Raw genomic sequence first — 22,820 nt, 5'->3', positions numbered from 1 at the left:
GGGAACTCTTCCCAGCTCCAACAGAACTGATTCCTCTGGTATTCACAGGTACAGTCAAACACTTTTTGCTCTGAATCAGTGGTAACGCTTCATAGCCTGAACACAGAATTGCATGATAATTTGCAATCTCTGAAAGCCATTGACATTGTCCAGTAAGAGAAGGGCTATGCACCTGTGAAACCTGTATTAGAAAATCATAAAATCATTTTTCTACATTGGGTGGGTGAATGAATGTTATGTGTGCTCTAACTTGATAACATCTCACCCACACCCATTGAATTAGATTAAACTCAATTTCGTCTACCTTCAAATTGCATGCCCATATTAGAAATCAACAAGCCCCATTGACACAGGGGGGGTGAACTGATGTAAATATGTGTACATAAATGTAATTTTGCTATGCAACCTTTCTCTAACACCAATACTTGTCTTTGATAATGGAGAAAGTAAAATGTTCTAAATTTGCAGGGTGATTATGTGATATATAAGTATTTGAATAAACTGGGCGATAAGTGGGAATACCAATATTAAAGTATTTGGTATTGGGCAGTTCCTATTTTGTAACATTGAAGATTAGTACTGAGAAATAATAACTGCTATAGTGTAAGTGTGTGTGTGTGTGTGTGTTGTAAACAAGACAAGGTATCGTATTATCATGATTTTCATTGCATTAACTGCACCACCTTCAATATTAGTCTATTAAATTAATTAGTGTTCAACCATAACACAGTGCTTGTTTATTGTCCCAGAACTGTGGAGTGGGAATGTATATCAGTGAATATTAGATTAGCAATGGCAACTTAGTGAAAAGAGTGACATATCAATCCCTATCTCAACACCAACATGCCCCAGTTATTTCTCACAGGCTTGTCACAATGAGTGAGAACATGCCTATGTCGCTTTAAGTGAAGCACTCAGCGTGCATAGATTCCTTAAACCATTTACTCTCCAGAAACGCAAACATTCCCAAAATGCTGTCCATGCCAAATTTAGGGGCCCCATCTCCCATGGGTGTTTCAGGCAACAGTCATAACAGCGGATCAGCTATATAAGGACCATTGGGGAAGGAAGGACCACTGCATCCTCATTATAATGATGAAGGGTTCCATAGCACTAGGATTAGGAGGCGACAGTACCAGGGATTAAGATGCATAATTAAACAATGCACACAAGCTATCCTGCACAAGAAAACCTTCAATTTTATAAACCGCATACATGGTTAAGCAATGCTGTCCGGAGCCACGAGGTCCGTTCTCCTGTGGAGTAGCACTGCTCTACTCATGCATGAAAATGGCGCTTAGTCTATTTCAAGCCTCAGACTGTGTTATTACACAAGAGAAAGTGGGACCACAGAAGCGACAAGCAAGCAACAAAACTTTAGAACCTAACTGCAAACATCGGAATAGAATTAAAGAAAGGGCAGACTCGGGAGGGACCAGACTGCAATATAACCATCAGTGTGTTCGATTATGCAAAGGGCATTTGTGTGGAGTGGAGAGTTTAGAAGGTGGAAGCAGGAGGAGGTTGTGCAGGAGAAGGACGGAGGACACACTGAAAAAAAGAGGCATCCCACATGTGTGATTTCAAGCTACTTTTTCATTTATTGATTAGTCTTAGACCCAATCTTTTCCGTCTTGAAGAGAGGAGGCCAGGGGGAAGTAGAGGAGGTTAGAAGAAGTGAAGTTTGAGGAGGGGGTGAGGATCAAGAAAGTGACAAACATTGAGGAAGAGGTGCAGCTCAAGGTGGTGGAGAACAGTAAGGATGATGCAGGAAGGGGAAATGTCAAACAGAAAAATGCCAAACATATTGAGGTAGATACAGAAAGTGAAAACACCTCCCTGAAAGGGCTTCCTCATAAAGAAAAGAAAAAGTAGAGCCTGAGTACTGGAACTAAGGAAAAGTCATCCTGATTCAAGAATCCAGAAAGTGCACAGGATTGGGTTCCTTAGGACAACCACCCCATTGGACACCCCTGTAAGTCACATAAGGAAATCTCAAGAGTTGCATGAAGAGGTTTAGGGGCATTGTTCCTTGTCTTTGTTTGAACCAATCATTATAGTCACCCAGAATAGATATTTATTAAGTCCTTATTATGTGTCTGTGGGATGTTGAGTCCACTCGGCTTTGTACTAGTATTCAAAACATTTAATTTCCTGACTATACAGAAGATCAAAGAGTCAAACTCTAACATAAGAACATTATTTTGTATGAAACATAGATATAAACACATAAATTACAGAATACAGAAATTATGACGATTAACAATGCTAGGAAACCAATGTCAAATACTAAATGAGCAGGTTTAAAATGCAAAAAACATGAATTAATCAAGTATACAGTTAGTGGACTGTACGCATAGGTCCAGTCCTAGAGAGATCAAAAGAAAAACTTTATACAAAAATATGTGATGTTTAATCTTTCAATTATCGACCGGCATGTTTGAGATGTAAAATGAACAATTCCCCTCTGAAATAGTGCCACTTACATTAGTTCAGTTTGTATGACTAACAAAAAAAGAAAGAATTCAGTTTTTCATTTGGCAGATGACAAAAATCTATTTCAGATCTCAGCTGGTAATTTCGTGTCACGCAGAGGATTATTCCCTCCAGACTTGGTGGTGTTCCCTTTCTTCCGTCTCCAGTTAATTAATGTAACCGAAATCCAGCCTACTTGACATTGTTTTTTGCACACAGACTTAATCACATGCTATAGCTGATGGGAACTGAGAGTGAATTTTCACTGTGTTTTTCCCCTTAGATGGCAAAGATGTGTTTATTTTTCTCATAGATGACAAAAATGCTGGACTTACTTGAAGATTTCCTAGAGTATGAAGGCTATAAATATGAGCGGATAGATGGCGGGATCACTGGAGGCCTGCGCCAAGAGGCAATAGACCGGTTTAATGGTACGTTCCATCCATTTATCAACCCTATTTCATATTGTTGTTACTACTCCTATACAGTTAATTTATGACATTCCATCTGTGTGGCCATACTTTAAACTGTTGCTTTTTGCTTGTTTATTGTTTCGCCATTTTAACAAATTGTCCAGAAAAAAATATAGAAATGCAGAAACGAATTGAAGTTTTTAGAAATGAGAACCAAACAGTGGTGTACAGTAAATGTCTAATTAATACTTGTTAGAGATTAATCCAAAAGCAGTGGAGAAAAGTTAGAAACTTGGTTTAAACTAAATTCAGCACAGTACAGAAGAACAATTGATTCAGAAAATGTCCTTTAAGCAATGGAAATACCAGTAGCAGAATGTACAGCAAAAAGTAAACATTTCTGCACTGAAGGGGCTAAAAGTAAAACAATGAAAATTGGAGGGCATTGACACCCTCCCGCCCCATTTGTGTGTTTAAGTAGCTTGTCCATGTGTAAAAAAGTGGGTAATGTGAGAAACCTGAAGGTGTCTCACCCACTAGTCCCAAGGGATCTGTCATCCAGGTGGCCAGGACACGGCCATCGCTATTGGATCTAGTTCCTGGTGGTGCACCAGAGCGGGAGGATCACCTGGATAAGGGGTCCTCGGGGAGTGGAAGTGGGATGCTGACTGGTGAGATGCGGTACCACCTTCCCTATAACACAGTACAGAAGAACAATTGATTCAGAAAATGTCCTTTAAGCAATGGAAATACCAGTAGCAGAATGTACAGCAAAAAGTAAACATTTCTGCACTGAAGGGGCTAAAAGTAAAACAATGAAAATTGGAGGGCATTGACACCCTCCCGCCCCATTTGTGTGTTTAAGTAGCTTGTCCATGTGTAAAAAAGTGGGTAATGTGAGAAACCTGAAGGTGTCTCACCCACTAGTCCCAAGGGATCTGTCATCCAGGTGGCCAGGACACGGCCATCGCTATTGGATCCAGTTCCTGGTGGTGCACCAGAGCGGGAGGATCACCTGGATAAGGGGTCCTCGGGGAGTGGAAGTGGGATGCTGACTGGTGAGATGCGGTACCACCTTCCCTATAACACTGTGTCCCCATGTTCAGAAGTTCTACCCCCTCCCCCTTTTCCAACACAAACACTTCCCTATACAGTGACAGACAAAGGACTAACACCCGAGCCGTTTACCTGACATCTCCCAAAACAAGGGTCAGGTAGAGTCAGGCAAGTAACAAAAACTATGCACACCTCACAGCCCTTTCCCTTCCCACAGGAATAAAAGGCGGAGCAGGAAAGCACACTTCGAGCAAGGCCACGCGCACAAGGAAGCAGCTATTCCGGACCGGCAGTTCAAATGCAGTAGAAAGGCAGAGCGACCTGGAGGGATGATAGGAGGGAATCACCCTTGCCCTTTTCAACTCATACCCGCGAAGCCTCCAAAAGGGAAATCTTAAGACCGGGAAGTCCAGCTGGCGTGTGGTGTGACAGGTGTCAATGGCACACGGGGCTCTTGTGCGCTGATAGTCAAAGCGGGGAGAAGCACTTGCCACTGTGGTTCCGTCTTTGACTACCGAGACAAGAGACTCGAACAGTTCAGCACAGCCGGTAAGTCGGAGAAGACTGATAGTGAAACCGAACTGTGCTGGGCCCAAGGTTGCAGGCGGCAAATTGTGTAATTGAACTTTAAAGCAATCCTATTAAAAGGTTCAGGAGCAGAGTGGTCCGGCGTCGCGGGGGCGTTCATTCCAAGGACTCTAACTGAAGCCTATGTGTGGTTGTGTTTTGTTTGGGTAAACTATGAAGACCAAGAGGCCTTAGGAGAGGCTGGTGTAAAGTGTCAAAGTGGTCAGAAAAGGGTCGAACAAATCCCCTCGTACACTCGAAAGTCTTTAACACATGCGAGAAAACTGATTGAACTGTGAAACTGGCAAATGTGAACCTGACAGAGGGATGCCTGCGAATTGGAGTGAACTGTGAAAGTGGCAAATGTGAACCCGACTGAGGGATGCTTACAAATCAGGGTAACCAGGTACACACCCAAGAACCAGATATTAATAGAACTGTATGAAGACTGGCTGGGGGCATTAAGAAAAGCCTGGCTGGGAGCTTTAAGGAAAGCCTGACTGGGGGCTGAGACTTGAGCTTAAATAAAGAGGAGAACTTAAGAGATCTTGTGAAATGTGGCAAATGGGAACTCGACAGAGGTATGCCTGCGAATTGAGGGTAAATAATAATATACCCGTGAACATTGTGACGACAAATCTGAAACTGGCTGAGGGATGTCCACAATGAATAGTTGGTTAAAAGGATATTGAAACTGTTAAGTGATATGTTTTGAGTGAAAGGCCGTAGTGAACCCGATTGAGGGAAGCTGACGTTGCAAGAAGGATCACAGCCCGGCTGAGGGGGATCCAAGGGGCGAGGAGCAGTCACCCAAAGGAACTTTTGTTTGTTTATTTTTGTTGGTACATCCAGCCTTCTAAGGAAACAGACTTTTGCAGTGAAAGAGACTTGACCCTGGAAGGTCCCGGCATCGTTGAAAGGCACTGTAACCTCGTGCTGGTGAGGCCCAGGAGAGTGCTATGCTCAAAGGTCCTGTCTTGTCCTGTGCTAAAAACATGGGGAAGGGTAACCCAGCCATACCATCCTGACTTATCATTTGGTGAACACTTCTTTCTTTTCTTGAGAACATTATCCCACACTATTTTTGTAACTTAGTTGTAGGGACTGACAATAGTATTTTTTTAGTATAAGCCCTTTTTATTTGACAAGACACCACTAGGACTGCCTTATTATTATTTGATGGTCGTAGCTTGATCCCATCTTAGATTTAGGTTTAGATTAGGTGTTTTTCTCACCCATTATACAGTTTAATAAACACGTGTGAACTGTGATCACTTGTGTCTGTCTTTACTGTTGCCACCATGTGTTCCTTACAATAAGCACAGGGTGTCTCCAGGGATGCAGGTGGGCTGGATGGACCTTTGGAGTAAACAGGTATTTTGGCATTATTTTGAATGGTGACCAAGCAGATTGCATCTGTCCTATGACAGTGCAGCCTCCTTCTCATCACCATATTACCTTACATGTACCATGAAACCACTTATAAAGTGCCTCCAATCTTGTGAAAAGACAATGGATATCTGGTGGGCAGAACATGACTGGAGTTTACTATGTATCCCACAGACAACCAGCAGTGCAGCTTTCTCTTGTTACCACCAAACATAGCAGTGGACAAAAAGTAGATGCCAATGCCCTGGTGGAGAAACTGGTGGACATAGTGTTGCCCGCATTAGCAGTGTGGCATCGATCTTCCTGGTGTGTGTGGCCTCCCCTTATTTTCGCAGGCTAGCAAGCATACATAAAAAAGTTCAAATACTGTTGATACCTGTCAAATCCCCTTGCAGATAGGAAATGCCATAGCAATACATAGTATAGATAGAGCCTTAGAGCAAATACTTTTAGCTTATGTCTCTCCACCTCATTTCGGTTCTTTTTGTCTCAGCCCTTCAGGTGGATAGATTGCTGCTCTGCCGAGAGCAGCTATCTTCAGATTTAAATCCTCAGTCGTGTGACTCAAGTATTCGGCTGCTGCAGCCTCGATGGGGAGACAGTTAGGTTGCATGTGAATCTATGAAAGATACCAAAGCTGGAGAACTACAGTTGCAGCTAAATAACCAATTCTTCACCAAAAATGGAAGCTTTCATAGATTTACATTCCTGATTAGAGTACAAAACAGTAACATCATGCATATGTCCATATACCTTCCAAAAAGGCTATGACGTATGGTCTGGTAATCTATCCCCAACATATCTATAAACAAAGGCTTCTGAATGAGGGCATACTGTACGAAAGGGAGGGGGAGGTTTCTGCTATCATACGAAAAAGTATGTCACAGTACTGCTTGGACAAACGCTGACTCTGTCCTGGCAATTATTTCGAGGCAGTAATGCCTGAAGAAAGTATGAGCAACCCCCCAGCTTGCCGCTCTGCAGATAACAGGTAAGGACACATGTGTACAGCCATTGTGTCTGCCTTGCCACAAGCTGAAAGCACTGACACCGGACCTGCTATTCTGTGGCCCATCACAAGACCAAAAACTGGTAACAGCAAATAAAATAAAGACCAACAGACACAGAGGTAATGTCATCAATCATTAGCACATACATTGTGAGACCCACGCAATTAACATCTACAGACGGGAAGGCATCCTTCACATCTTATCTTATTTGCTCCAGGCTGTTCAAGGCCCAAGGTTGAACAAACACCGAGCTAATCATTCTTCGCAAAACCATGTATTTCTGTAAAGCTCAGCAGTTTTATGCCGCAAACATATTTCTCTAAATAGGAGATCACAAACGGCAGTCTGTACCTAGACAAAAAGGATGAGCTTAAGGCTAACTTGAATAGATGCAATTTCACTTACCCTCCTTTTAGCCTAAGCTAATACATTTTCTTTATATGTCATCAAAGGTCTGTACATCAACACCCTTGCTCCAGCCTTGACCGATTTCTGCGATCACTCCTTTGGCACTGGAACCTTCCCTCCTTAAACACTCCCTTGTGCACCCCCTGCTAAAGAAGCCCTCTGCCAATCCTTCCCCTCTAGCTAACTATCACCCGATCTCCATCACCCCCTTCTTGAGCAAACTCTTGGAAAAGCTGGCCATCTCCGAGCTTAATCTGCATACTGAATCTGTTGGTTGCCTCCACGACCATCAGTCTGGCTTCAGAGCTGCCAGAAGCACACACAGAAACTGTTCTCCTGAACACCCATGAAGATCTTCCTCTAACCTTGACTCTAATCTTATCCCTGTATCCCTACAGTCCCCACCAGCTCTTGACACTTGATGTCTACACTTACCCCTGCACTTGCCACTAGTTGGCCACACTTTTACCTACTGTTTTTATTTATTCTATTTATTTTTTACTGTTGATCCTGTGTATTGCACTGCCCCTCCCCCTACCCACACTTTCCCTTTCCCCCCTCCCCTGCACTTTCACAATCTCAATGTCACCTGGCCTAGTAAGATCATAGTCTCGGTCTTCCCACTTATCCCCCTCCCTTGCATCGTCGCGCTTTGAAACACTTGTGTATAGGTGCGTTATAAATGCCATAGCATATCATATCATAACCTTCCTTCTGTCTGCATTCTTCTTGATCCTTCTTCTGCCTTTGATACGGTCAACCATGCCACCCCGCTCAATCACCTGCGTGATAACCTGGGTATCACTGATCAGGGCCTGGCCCGGCTGACCTCCTTTCTCACTGACGGACCCTCCCAGGTCCAACTGGGGTCTTTCCTCTCCTCTATCTCTCTCTCCATTTGTGGTGTTCTCCAAAAGTCTAACCTCTCTCCCTTTTCAATCAATACCTGCCACCTGTAGCACACTGCATCGCTTCCTTCTGCTCCAACTTTCAGTGTTATGCGGATGACACCAAGCTTTCCTGCAGGATCCCCTCAGCCTACTCTTCTCCTCTCATTCCAGATTGTCTGACCGCAATTCAGGAATGGTGTTCCACCAATGATCTCTGCATTAATACCAGTAAGACTGCAATCCTCCTCATTGGAACACCAGCTCCCTCCTTAATCTCTCTCTCTGGTGGCCCACTCGGGACCCTCTTCCTGCTCCTACCTGTGAGGCTAAGAACCTTGGGGTCATCTTCGACTCCACCCTCTCCTTCTCTCCTCACATCTCTGACATCTCTAAGAAGTCAAACTATCAGCTGCACCTCCTCACTTTCCCCCAGAAGCTCACTGTCTCCAGAGCTCTGGTCCTCTTTAGGCTGGACTACTGCAACAGCCTTTTTCTAAATCTTCCTGCCTCTACTCTCTGACCTTTACAACGTATCCAGAAAATGGCTGCAAGATTTGTCCTTGGCCTCAAGCCCAGGGATTGTATCTCTCCAGCTCTGAAATCTCTTCATTGGCTCCCCCCTCCTCAGCACTTCTCCCCTTATACTTCCCTGCACGTGCGAGTTCTGAATGAAACATGGCCTAGTAAGATAGTTGTTTTGTTCTCCCTTTGTTTCCCCCTCCTTGTCTTCGCCTAGAAACACTTGAGTACAGGCGCGTTATAAATGCCATATCGAATCATATCATATCATATCATGCATCAATTTCAATACATTTCTGTATCTCCATAATCTGCATAAAAAGGGCATTAGTCACATTCACAGGGGGCAAGCATTCACTTTGTAGGTGTTCCAGAGGCCTAGAACAGCACTGGTATAGCCCTGATCCTAAAGTAGGTAAGCACTGTATGCAGCAACAGCAACAGAGAATGCCACCAGCAATCATGGCAAGAATAGAAAGTATTTTCCAACCCCAATTGGTAAGCAAATTCCAAGCCCAAGTCTCAATGTCCCAGCTACCTTCGTCGATATGAATTTCAGCCTTTAAGGTGTGCAATCTTTAAATGGCCTGAAACACTGTAGGGAGAAGTCAGGTGTGTAAACGCAGCAAGATGACCCAACCATTTTGCAAACTCCTTCCATCTCAGCTAGCATTGTGTCTAGTAACATCCTATTTTGGAGTGCAACTAACCGAATTGCTCTCTGTTCTAATGTCATACTGTTGTCTCGTTAATTGTTCAACACTCGCGCCAAGCTCCTAATGTCTCTGGATTTTATTGCTGGGACCCAAAAAGGCATTATCGCCTTTGATAAATCCCCTAACACTTAGATAGCAGTATCATCCTCCAGATCCCTCCTAGGGCAGTGTTTTAAGATTTCTGAGGTGGTTGCCAAATAAACCCCATGTAACAGTATTCCTAAGTAACATGTTACCTTCCAATCTTTGGGTAACCATGGGTATGCTTGGTTCCCGCAGACAAAATAAACAGGCTCCCCGATGTGCAAGGGCCTTGTTTCGTTCACCAAAATCGTGGTAGGTATGCATTTGTCACATGTACCCATGTACCTAGATTCTTCCCTAGTCAGGCAAAAGGATTACTGTTAATTGTGTATGCTGGAGCAATTGCCTCCCTATTACCCACTTGAGCCATTTGGAAAGATATCATTGATTGGTGTGTGCTGGAATTCCTGGCTGTATGTTTAGCAGAGGCAGTGTCTGCAGTGCTCATGTTAGCAAATACAGAGCATCCCAACGGTAGTAGCACCTGATGATCAAAATTATTAATATTTGTCCCATCAAAGTTACCTGTGGTACCGTCATTCCATTTACCAAAAAACATGCCCCTAAAGGATGCATAACAAGCAGTAGACAATGGGACGGGATATATATATATATATATCATACTAACCCCTTTTCACCATGTTGTGGAAGGTGGGAACACACCCAACAATTGCTTTTGTTCAGTATCACGTGAGTATTATTCATTATTCTTATGAATTTTTTATTGAGATACCCCTCTCAGTGTTCAAGATTAAGGGGACGAAGAGTGTGTGCGTGTACACAGAAATGAGACATAGTAGTTGAGCGGGTTGTGGGCAACAGTAATCTGAGTGGGTGTGAGCTTTCAAGAAATCATAAAACAGGCATCAATATGATTACGACATATGTCACAATACTTATTACTTCACATTTTTCTCTAGTCGACCACGGTCATCTGGACCTGGCCATTCCAGTTGTAAACCCTTCCATTTTCTCACTTCTGCATACCCCAAAAAGAGGCATGGTCTGTCAGTGTCCGTTAAGAAAATACAAAAGCGCGGGGAATGTCCCAAAAGCAGTAAGGGAAGGGACTGGAAATCGTATTATAACAAGAGGGTCCCTACTGCTATAAACAAAATTTGCAATAGATTCAAATCACAGATTATTTCTCAAGGCGTACCAAAATGGTATCACTCGTTTTTAGGGTTCTCTGAAAACAATCAGGGCAAGTTTGTAAAAGAATTCTTTTGTGTTTATTTCACAAACAGAAATTAAATGAATTAAGCATGAATGGTTTATCAACAATAAAAAACATAATACAAAAAACAAATAGATGCGAACACAAATGATTTCATGGTTTGAGAATATTAGTAAAAAGCGAACTATAATAAAGAAAACACACAGAAGTTCAATTATCAATTTGTTTGAATTGAAGAGAAAGCAAACAGAAAATTCAATTATCAATTTGTTTGCACAAGAAGGGAAATACTAGTGGAAACTAGATACATGGACTGCCAATAGTACAAAATGGCCTAGTCATAAGCCAATAAACATGAGTTTTGTAATTTCCTTGAATGAAATGGCAAAGTCCAAATTTGTTCTGTTTCCTGCATTACAATGACAGGTCTACCTACGTGTACGTGTCACAAAATACTGAACTAAGAAAGTTCAAATTGACATCATCAAACAACGTTTCGGCGAAAGTGCCACCTGTCTGGCCATGAGTTCCATAACATAGTAAAAGATTGCCTTCCTCAGGGCGAGATACCTCACAACAACTGGACCCTGTGGGGAAGCAGACATGAGAAGAGTAAATAAAACATGACAGGGACAATCCCCTTTCATGAAAAAAATGCCCTGATTGCTCTAAGAGAAAAAAAAGGGAATTACCTAATAGGTTAGTTGGCTGTGGATGAAATGGAAAAGGCCAGGCGCGTTGGGGGCTGGGAAGCCCAGTGGTGGGCGCCTGGAAGAGTGGACCCGGGGTGATCCACGGTGTAACTGCATCAAAATTGAGGTTACACTGGAGAAACACTCACTGAAAATGGAGATAGATTGAGTTAGAATGTGAAGCTAGAAAAGGTTAATTTAGGAAAAGCGCATAGAAAAGCTACCTTTATAAGAGAATGCTCGCAGAAGGGTATCCAATGTAATTGATCCTACACAGTGGCATTCGGTGAGGTAATCGGGAAAGGTTTGTGAGGTCCATGGGATACCATCAAGGGGGGTGACCTCAGGCGCGGTGACCGGAAGAATACCCAGCTCAGTAATCACTTTAGTGCTGGGTGAAGGCAAGGACCGCTGTATTGTCACCTCAGGGTTGCATGGAAGAAGCGCTGGGTGTTGCCTCTACAAAATGAAAATAGAGGCAAAATGATATTGCTAAGTACGTCTGCAAAACAGTCATTTTCTACAGCATACATATCAGAGAGATGTAGCTTGAATGTCTGCAGTCATTTCATGCTGCAGTGGGACAGGGTGGGACAGTCCGTGACTAACGGTGTCTTACCTGGATAAGAGCCGAACTCGCGTCTGGCCGGGAGCTCCTTTTCCCTGCTAATCGCAATGCTCTAACGGGGCTTTAATATGTGCGCGTGTGTGCTGTCGGATGCAACCGGGGCGTGGGTCCGTATGGCCTCGTCCCATTGGAGCTTGGTCCTGGAAGCGACAGGATTCGCTGGGAATGGCCGTGCCTCCACGTCAATCAAATGGGTGGGTGTAAGATGCCTGCACGTCGGCTGCTTCTGTAACGCTAAGTTACGGTGCAGTTCGTGGGAGGAAGCGACATAATTCGCTGGGGATTGGCGTGCCTACACGTCAATCAAAAGATTGGGTTTGAGCTGCCTGCACGGCGGCTGCTTGTGTAACGCTGAGTCACAATGCAGATCGCCGGGAGCGATGAGCAGGCAGACTGAGAGGAGTGCAACGAGCATGGCTGGCGCTGGTGAGTCAGCCAGAGTACGGGTAAGTAATCGAAAGAACACGTCTGAATCGTGGCTGAAAAGTGATGTGTAGGCACGCCAATCCCCAGCGAATTATGTCGCTCCCTCCTCCTTCTAGTTTCAACCACTGTATCTAGTGTGATGATTGTATAGGCAGCAGTAGAAGTGCCGTCCGGGAGTTTAAAGCAAGAGCCATCACAATACATGTATCCATCAGGGGATGGCAGAGGTGTGTCAGTCAAATCAATTCTCCCTTTTGTCTCTTTTTTGGTGATAAAGATGCAATCATGATTGTTATCAGGAAGACTACTGTCCTCTAGAGGAGATAATAGTTCAGCTGGCTTTAATGAGTTACATTGTTTAATTTAGATGTGAGGTGCAAACAAAATGAGCTTGTATCTAGTGAAGGCGAGCAGATGTGAGATTTTGGGTTTGCCTTCTGTTCAATAGTACATCTACTGAGTGGGGCACCATGGCGGTTAAGGAATGACCCAAAACCATGCCTTGGCATTGTTTTACAGATGCAGCAGCAGCAGCCGCAGCTTTAAGACATTTTGGCAAAGCGTATGCAGCAGGGTCCAATGTGGAGGAAGAATAGCCGCACAGTCTATTCTTTCCTCATGTTCCTGCATTATTTATGTATTTATTTTATTTATTGCATTTTGTTACATGCCCAAACCCGTAGGTTACATACATCATAGGCATCTTGACAGTTACATAGGTTTTAGGAATCTTAAGGTTACATAAATCATAGACTTACATAGGTTTTAGGAGTCTTAAAGGTTACATAGATCATAGGCTTATTAGAGAATTAGCATCAGACCAGTGAAATATGATCAGGCGTAGGTTACAGACTATAAAATCATCTTAACTGTCAGATCGAAGGGAACACGCTGTGTTACAATAGTGCTGTTAGTATTTGTTAAAGAGCCACGTTTTTAATTGTTTCTTGAGTTTGGGGAAGGAGGTTTTGTTGCTAAGGTGGGTAGGAAGTGAGTTCCATAAATGGGGGGCTGCTATGGGGAAACTGGCGTTACCTGCTCTGGATGTTGTAAAGCATGGGATGTGGAGGTGTTTGTTGGCACTGGGCCTCTTACACGGTATGTGGTAACCATGGCGCTATTAGCGCCATGGTTGCCGTCAGTATTTTACTGTGTCCGCCTTGGTGGATGGCGGAATTACCGCCCTACTCCAAGGTGAGCGGGGCTGGTAATTCCCCATTCACTAAGGCACTTCCCCATTCCCATTTTTGCCCCCCTAGGGCTCAATGGGAATGGGGAAGGAGCTAATTACGGTACTGCAAATTGTGGTGCCGTAATTAGCACCAAGATCCCTTTGCGGGCCCGTTCCTTAAAAGCTAGTAAAACCAGCCGTTGAGCTTTGGTCCCGCAAAGGAACCTCGTAGTAAGGCGGTAAGGGTTTACCGGTACCGGTGCCCTTACCGATACCGGTAAACCCTTACCGCATTCCGTGTAATGAGGCCCTGAATCTGAGTGTTCTGGCCATGTTCTTGAGAGAAATGCTTTGACTGAGGTAGATAGGGGCGTTGTCAGAAATGCATTTATGGGTGATGGTAAGCATTTTGTGGAGAATTCTTGCTTGTACTGGAAGCCAATGAGCCTCTCTTCTATGTTGAGAAATATGCTGTCTTCTGTTAATGCCCCGAGCTGCTCTGAGGGCTTTGTTTTGGAGGAGTTGTAGTTTATTTATATTTCTTCTTGAGGTGCCTAGTAGTAGAACGTTACAGTAGTCTAACTGCTATTTATACAGCCAATGCACAACCATCTTTTCCATGCACAAATAACACAAATTCTTTAGTATAATTTGGTGTGCCCAATACTGGAGCGGAACACAAAGCAGTTTTGAGCACATAAAAAGCCTCTGGACAAGCTGTGTTCCAAGGCAGAGATGAAACTACAGCCCTTATTCATGGATTATTTGTGCCAAAAAAAACAGGATTTGTGCGCCATTCTGCCCGCAAATCCCTGTTTAACAAATGGGGATTACATCTTTTTTCGTTAGTGCTAACAAAGGCTTAATAAAAAAGGAAACATTTGGAATCCATTGCCTCCAATAGAATGTCATACCGATAAAAGTTCCCACGTCAATTTCTGTGTTTGGGACCGCCATATCAGAGATAACCTGTAGTCTTTCTAGTGCAAGATGCCTACCTTCCTTTGACAGGATGTATCTTAAGTAGGCAACCTTCTGTTGACAATATTGGAATTTCTTTAAAGAAGCCATGTGACTGTTGTTAGCCACATGTGTTAACAACACAGTTCCCTGCTTGCAAGTTTCCTCAGAATCAGCTGCAATGAGTAAGTTGTCAATGTACTGTATCAATGTGCTAGGATGCAGGTAATTCTAGAGTATCCTGTTGTTCTTTGAGGACCTTACTATAAATGCTAGGGCTTTCAGTGTATCCTTGGTGTATTCTAGTGAAAGTAAATGACAATTCCCCAAGAGTAAAGGCGAACAAGTACCTACTATCAGCGTGTATTGGTATGCTGAAGAACACATTCTTTAAATCAACAACAGAAAAATGCACGGCCTAGGCAGGAATCATAGTCAAAATAGGAAGGCAGGGCGGTGTCACAATACTTGTATACAGGAAGTATGGGACTGTTACATGTGCTACCCGAAATCTGTTCAATGACAACTAGATGTAGACGATCTGAAATAATCACTTTGAGTGCAGCTTCCCCATCTACTGAAATCTTGTATTGGGGTATGCAAGGTAATGTTACACTTTGCTTTAACTGGATGCATACTGGTTCAACATTGAGCATTCCCACGTCATTATCGCTAAGGGCCCATGAATGAGTAGGCACATTCTGCAATTCACTGGGTAGTGAGAGTGCTAACAACTGTGATGTTGAAGTGGGTTGTGGTGATGTAGTCAAACATACACCATCGGGTGAGCAGTAAATAACAGCATGTAATCTTTTCAATAAATAAAATCCTAACAAGTTTTCACCACAGTTAGCTGTCAATAGGAAAGGACATGCATCAGTGAATGGTCCCGAGAAATAGATACTGGTTGGGAGACCAGTCTTTTTACAGGTGTGCCAGTGAACCCTACAGAAACATTCTGTTGCTCTGACAGAGGAATATCTGGAACCGATGAGTGATCAATTGAATATTTCTGTGCACCAGTATCAACTAAAAAGGTGTGAGGCCTATCCGCAACTTTCATTGTTACGTAGGGCCCTTTTTGATTGATGGGGATAGGGGTGGGTTTCAGTCCCTGTTTCGGGCTGTCCTAGCCAAAACATATGTTGTCAGATGTGTAGTCCTCAGAAGATTATTCCATGAAGGGGTGTTATCAAAAATGTTGGCGGGCTTAGTCATGTGCTGTGTGTCTGTATTTGCCAAATTATTGTTGAACTGCTGAGGCTGGGAAAATTGGCTTCTATTTGGCCCCTGCATGCCATTACTGTGTCCTCTTCCCTGTCCTGTGCACATACTGTTTCTCTTATGCTGGATGATTGAGCACTGCGCCCTCCAGTGGCCTTCCTGTTTGGAGGAGGCACACTGGTTTTCATTCAACATCCCAGAGTGTTGCATAACCTGTCCGCAGATTTGGGCATATCCTCCTCTTTGTCTCCTAGCTACTTGCTGTAACTTGTGTATTTGTGAACCATGCCACAAAGGGGTCGCTGAACCCATGTCTTAAGATAGAAAGCAGTAAGAAAGAAAGCAAAGTAAATGCGAATGGTCTTGGGAAAGGGGCAAAGACCCAATGGGCCTCATTACGACCCAGGCGGTAAGTTACCGCCTGGGCCGTGACTTTACCAGCATGGCGTAAACTACGTTTACGCCATGGTGGTTGGCGGACTTACCGCCCCATTCCGACCTTGGCGGGGCGGTAAGTCCCCAATCCCCATTTACCCTTCCCCATTCCCATTTTTGCCCCATAGGGCATAATGGGAGTGGGGAAGGCATTAATTACGCCACCGTAAATTACGGTGGCGTAATTAACTCCATGGTCCCTTAGCGCCATGGATTTTAACACCTGCTAAAAGCAGGTGTTAAAAGCACCATGGCGCTAGGGGACCTCCTAATCAGGCAGTAAGGGTCGGCGCTGTTAACGCTGCCGTAAACCCCTTACCGCCTGGGTCGTAATGAGGCCCAATGTGTGAAAGAAGAAGCGAATACTGAAACAACTCTGTTAAACAAGGGTCCATGAGCCATTACTGGGCCAATATCATTTTGTGGATAAAAAGGAAAGTCATTGCATCAAAGTCCTGGCAGGAGAGTATACCCGGCAAAGAAATAACTAGATAAACGTCCTGGGAGGAGATTACACCAAACAAAGCCAAATGTTTGAAAAAACCCACAAGCTGAATGTTTTAAATAAACTGTAGGTCAAGTGTTTGAAAGACTGCATAGAGGTCCTGGCAGGAGAGTATACCTGGCCAAGTCAAGTGTGACAGTAGGAGGAGATTGTCAAGGAAGAACCATGTCCTTTAGATTTTGAGTTGTTGTAAATCTGAAGAAGAGCATGGCAGGGGAGTATACCAAGTGACCTGCGAGTGTGGGACCCACACCCAAATTGCAATACAGTGAAAAGAGAATCCCTAAGAAGAAACATACCCTTGGGATTTTGAACCATCTTGAACGTGAAGAGAAACTTGGGGATGAGAGTTATTTCCCAGAGAACTGTGAACATTCCAAGAGGAGGGAGTTATCCTCTTGAGTTACAAGGAACTTGGTTAGTCTTTATTTGAACGTTTCATATTGGTAAAAGGATTCTGGGGAAGGGAGCCATTCCCTAGACCTATGAACTTTGTCCATTTGGAATGTTTTGGTTGGAGTTATACCTTTGTGTTGGATTTGAACATGTTTACACTTTGAGAATCAGAGACAATACCAATCAATCAATCAATCAATCAATCAATCAAACAACTTTATTCGGCCCGAAAAGACCATCAAAGTACATCCTACAAAACAATTCTAGAAATGAAGATATAATTCTGATGCAAAATTACAAAGAGTTCACAGAAAAATATAGGAAAGAAATCAGGGCAATGCAAACAAGCCATCCCCTCCATAGGAGACCCTAAACAGTTCTTTGGGCCGGTAGTCAGGTCCCACCAACCCCTTGCCTCAACCAGTTCCCATGGCACCTCGGGCCCAAGATTGTCAGATTTGCACCTGTAAGGGGACAGTTACTAGAGAAGACCCCAAAATTTGCTACGGCAGATCTGGGTGGGGCAACAGAGCTGAAAAAAGGGAGCAGGCTGATTGAAATCCCACTCTTGGATGATTGGCCCGCCCGCCCACAGCCTCCCAAAACCCTGTTCGCTGTGCTGCGATCCCAAAATGTCAGTTTGATACAGTCCAGGGTATTCTTGCCCAAACTGGGAATTCTGCGGCACCCGGCCAGAGCTTCTCTACGAACAGACGGGCATCCTCCAGAGGTTTTTATCCAAAATAGACATTTATTAAGTAGGGCATCCTTGGGCTCTGTCTTGTTTACTGCCAGTTTGGGCACCCCCTGAAGGAAGACTGTAGGGCGTTGGAACTTTCCTTGTCCCAGTAGCTTGTGCCGGGACCCAGACTTCCACGGACCCAGGGCTTTGGGCTCAGTGCAATCAAGATCCATAGAGGAAGAGGCTGACACCACCGATAGCAGAGACATTGGGCTTGTATCGGAGACCCTGCTATTCTCTCTGATAATGGCATGGGGGTCGCAGGGGCAGTTATTGGCTGGCGATTCCCCTTGTGCCAGGTTTTCGGTGAACGACAGACCCTTTGGGAGCAGGCAAAACCAAGGGGACCAATGCCGGTGTACATTCCAGGGAATTTTCCAGGGGTAAGATCTTGTGCCCTGCGGCAGCTGGAGTGGTGACCATGGGCTCCTCCTCCTAGACAGTTCCACCTCCCTTCCTTTGGCCCTCTAGCAAAGTTTGTAACAAAGCCTTGATGATGGCCAGCTCTGCCAGAACTTTGTTACACCCGCACCCGCACCCCCTATCACAGGGCGCCTCCTCTGGGGATCAGTTGGAAGCAACCAAGCGTATCAAGGGAACATAAACCAAACAAGAGGAACCCCCAAGAAGCGTTTACAATAATGGGTTGAAGTGGTGCATTTTACAGCACACTTTCTCTGAAAAACTGGGTAAAACCCCATACAGTTTGTAATCTATTTTGCAGGGTAACTATTGAAAAAATCTAATAAATTCACCAACAATGTAAAGGAGCTTTTTCCAATGAATTTTCATGATGGCTCTGCCCATACATGTGGGTGCTGGCTGCACTAATATAACCCAGTATTCACATACTCGTGTTTCCTTTGCGTAAAATGCCTATAATGACACCATAAGAAAATACATCCATGCTGGCTCTGCCAATAAATATCAGTTACCTCCCCACCCCCATCCCCTGACAAAACATACTTCTGTTGGCTTTGCCCGTAAAAATGCCATGCTCAGTAATAACGTACATCCAGACTGGCTGCACCACTGTAGTTCAGTCTAGCCACATTGTATCACATTATTAACGTGTAAGAACAGTGTTATCTAGTGGCCCAACGCCCTCCTATGTCCAATCTTGAATGCTAATTGGCGGTCAGTAGTAATGGATTAAATGTGAACCGGCAGCATCCGTACTTTGGAGGCTGTAACACTACAATCAGTCTATAAATGAACTTAGAAAGAAAACCCAAGGTATTAGTGCACTCAGTTATTCAAAAAACAGAATCTGAAATATGAGTACACAATGAATTGTATTAATTCACCTTCTCTACAATCTCTAACATTGTACCTAACAACCTCGTGCCAACATTAACACATTGGTGCACGTGCCAATGTTTCGCCCACTTCGGGCTATATCTAGGCATGAACAACCCTGCATATTTCAATTGATGTTTATGTTTATTTAATTTGTATAGGGTCGTATTGGGCCATTGGCATAAGGACGCTCACAAGAACAAAACAGATACAACAATAAGTAGCAATCACTCAAAACACCATGACATGAATACTAAGACACACATAAGGTCAAAGACCAATGAATCTTCAGTAAAATAAAGTGTCTCCCAACAGGAAATCAGGCTGAAGCTGCAGTTGTTCATAACCAATCACAATAAACTGGAGACTAGGACAAAATAGAGTAAAGGAAAGCTACTCTCTATGAACAGAACTCAGGGCTTCATGTGAAGGCAACAACAATCAGCTTAAAATCAGATGGCACATTAATAAAGTTATTACAGTTGGCTAGAAACAGTGGAAGATCACTACGCCCGCAGCCAACCAGTATGCAGTCCATATTCACGTGTGAGCACCAGTGTTCAATCTTAATTCATTGTAACACCTTAAAATCCAGAGTTAATATCACCACTGGTCCAGTTCTTTGTCTAAGCCAGGTCATAACCTTATTCCTGAGAGCTTCCTTGGGTTCAAACCCTCCTTGAGTGATGACATTAGTAATAATAAAATGTCTTTGTCTAACACAGTTTCTCTTAAGAATTTTTCAGAAAAAAGGGGCATTTGTCTTTGGTCAATTCGTAACCTCGTAGTGGGCCTAAATTTGGTTTTTGTGTCGCCCAGTAACAACGTCGACCGTAAGTACTCTGCTGGATTAAGAAACTCAGCTGTGGCTGTACGAGATTGTGCTTGCCCTCCATTAAAGCAAGCGCATGTGTGGGGCAAAGGAACCAAGATACTGCTGCTTATAATCTTCATCCTTTAGAGGTTTAGCCATACACAAAGCATCCAGCTGAGTCTGACAGGTTTTGTCCCCAGTGCCTGAACCATGCTTACACAGGTCCATTGTCTGTATATTCTGGTTCACCATTATCTAGCTGAGGGGTTTGGCAGCTCATACATTACATTCCAATTGCAAAGTTGGTACATTTCAAAACAACACCATGTTCATTGTTGATTCAAAGTCCACCTATATAAGGTCAATCTAAGAGGAGGGAAAGAAAATAACAAACCATTGAAAAAAGAATCAGTAACATAGGTAAATTCAAATTACGGCTTAACTTTCTACTAATCTTATTAACATAAATGATTTTCCTAATACATGAATCCTTTATCCATGAAACCGTGCTTGGTCTCCCGAAAATAACCCTTTAAAACACTGTGGTGGGTCCACTACTGCCCCCACAAAACACCATCCCATGATCCGAAATCACCATTGTTAGATAAGAATTGGTGCAGTCACACTGGGTGAGACTACACAACACTTATCTGCTTGGTATTAGGTAACCCACCTTTTGGTGTAGGTCTATACTACACAAGTTGGTAGCGTGACTGAGCAGCAAGGCATATCTCAAGAGGGGTAAATGTGAGCTGTACAGCTGTACAATTGAAATCCGTAAATACAAGCAGCCAAGTAACACTTAAACTCAAGGTTTTTGTTATAAATAGTTATTTATTTATTTATTTATTTAACGTCAGTTTTAAATAAGCATTCTTTAAAAAGGCAATTTGTTGTAACAATTCAAACTCACTTTAAAATTACTTTTCAGAGTCAAATAAAGCAAGTGGATAATCTTTGTATATGCTTCATACACCACTCCTACACCCTGAGGTGACTTCAATCACAAGGATATTATTTGCATTTATATATCACTCTAATACACTTTTGTAGACTCTGAGTTGCCGAAAGCAAAGGGTTGGGGAAGTAAAAAGGTAACAACAATTTCTCAGCAATTGTGAGGACAACTGAATCCTCCAATGAAATCTAGATACAGTACCAGTATACAACAAGCTAAGGTTGAAGGGAATTAGCACAGAAATGAACATTCTCCCTAACAACCATCTATGTGGTTATAACACTATATTTGATCCCTCATGGGCCAATCAATGAAGTATATGCTGAAACATTCCATACTAAATATAATATACTATTGCTTACCTATTTAATGATGCTGAGGCATCCGTGACAAATAATGTTTGGGCTACAAAATAAAATGGAAGAGTGTTATGTTACTATAACTACCACGCGCTCCCCTAATCCTGATCATGCATGCACCTATCCTGTTTTTACCTTTTTTATTTTGAACGGTACTCAATGTAGTACCCAATTACGTGTCCTAATTAATGCCTCTTGGTATTCCGGCATTTTATTGGACAATCTGCACGTGGTTTTATCACCTACAAAGTCAAGATATATGTTCTGCTTCCATCACTCATATGAAATAGTGTTAGCTTAAGCACGTGTTAGTATCTCTACAGGCACTAATTACCTTAAGTGATTTATTTATTTATATTTGTTTACATTTGTATAGCGCACAAACAGCCCTTGGCCATCGAGATGTTACTTGTGGGGTACTTAGTTACAGGGTACGTACAGCTGGGAAAAGCATTTACACGTTGTACATTGATACATTAGGATACATTGTCAATTTACAAATACATTATGAGGTTTGTACAGCTGGGAAAAGCATTTACATGTTGTACATTGATACATTAGGATACATTGTCAATTTATAAATACATTTTGAGGTTTGTCATGTCCCATGTGAATGTCCGAATCCTCTGGGTTATTCTCTTTAACAAATATGTTCACCCAATGTAATACCCTGTAGGCAAAACAACCATTTTATGGTATTCCCAATATTAACTGTTACACATAATAATTGTTTGACTCAACAAAACCATTGATGCCGAGAACAGTAAGAAATGCCATTAAAAAACCAGTCAGGACATATTTTCTTACTAAGGGGTTAGCCATAGTAAAAAAATAAGTTCAGACTGGTTGCACAAATGTAGGCCAGTGCGGGGAGCCACGTAAGCACACTTATGATGTTGGCTTTATCCTTGAGGCGGCCCAGTAGACAGTTCCATGCCAAAGCCAGTCTGGAAGTATGCTCTTACTTATTATGAACATATGTCCAGACTGGCTCCACAGGGCACCAGTGCACCAATGTAAAGACCCCTCGCCCCTCCTCCCACATCAGATCAGTCACGTTGTCTTTGCCCATTATTCCAGTAATATTAGTATACTGGAATAATGGACAAAGACAACATTAATATTACTGTAATAATGAGCAAGAAACTGCCATGTTGTCTTTGCCCGTTATTCCAGTAATTTTGTAAATAGTACTGCAATAATGAACATAGACAACGAGCCTCATTACGAGGTTGGAGGTAGCCATGGTGCTATTAGCATCATGGCTACCCCCTTACCGCATTCCGGGTCCGGATTCTCGAAATAGCGACTTACCGGGTCATTCCAACCTTGGAGGACCCGGTAAATCCCCATTCCGAGAACCATTCCCCATTCCCATTCGAGCTGCCATAGGGCTCTATGGGAATGGGGATGGAGCTAATAGCGGGCCCGTTATTAGCTCCCTGGTCCCTTAGCGGCTCCCACTAAGGGACCTCGGAATATGGATGTAAGGGATTACCAGTACCCT

At 43.3% G+C, this 22,820-nt stretch overlaps 1 protein-coding gene across 8 annotated transcripts in view; it reads left to right on the top strand.

Moving 5' to 3' along the window:
• CHD5 (chromodomain helicase DNA binding protein 5) overlaps positions 1–22,820 on the top strand; it is a 2,731,226-nt gene that overhangs the window by 1,400,517 nt on the left and 1,307,889 nt on the right. For all 8 annotated transcript variants that reach the window (XM_069610277.1, XM_069610279.1, XM_069610280.1 and 5 more), the window contains one exon: positions 2,789–2,906. In XM_069610277.1, the coding sequence (XP_069466378.1) occupies positions 2,789–2,906 (118 nt within the window). The remainder of the gene's footprint in view (positions 1–2,788; positions 2,907–22,820) is intronic.

The sequence above is a fragment of the Ambystoma mexicanum genome, chromosome 8, assembly GCF_040938575.1.
Source record: "Ambystoma mexicanum isolate Mex_15411 chromosome 8, UKY_AmexF1_1, whole genome shotgun sequence".
Classification (NCBI taxonomy): Eukaryota; Metazoa; Chordata; class Amphibia; order Caudata; family Ambystomatidae; genus Ambystoma; species Ambystoma mexicanum.
The sequence above is the reverse complement of the archived record's forward strand: the minus strand, read 5'-3'. Positions and strand labels throughout refer to the sequence as shown.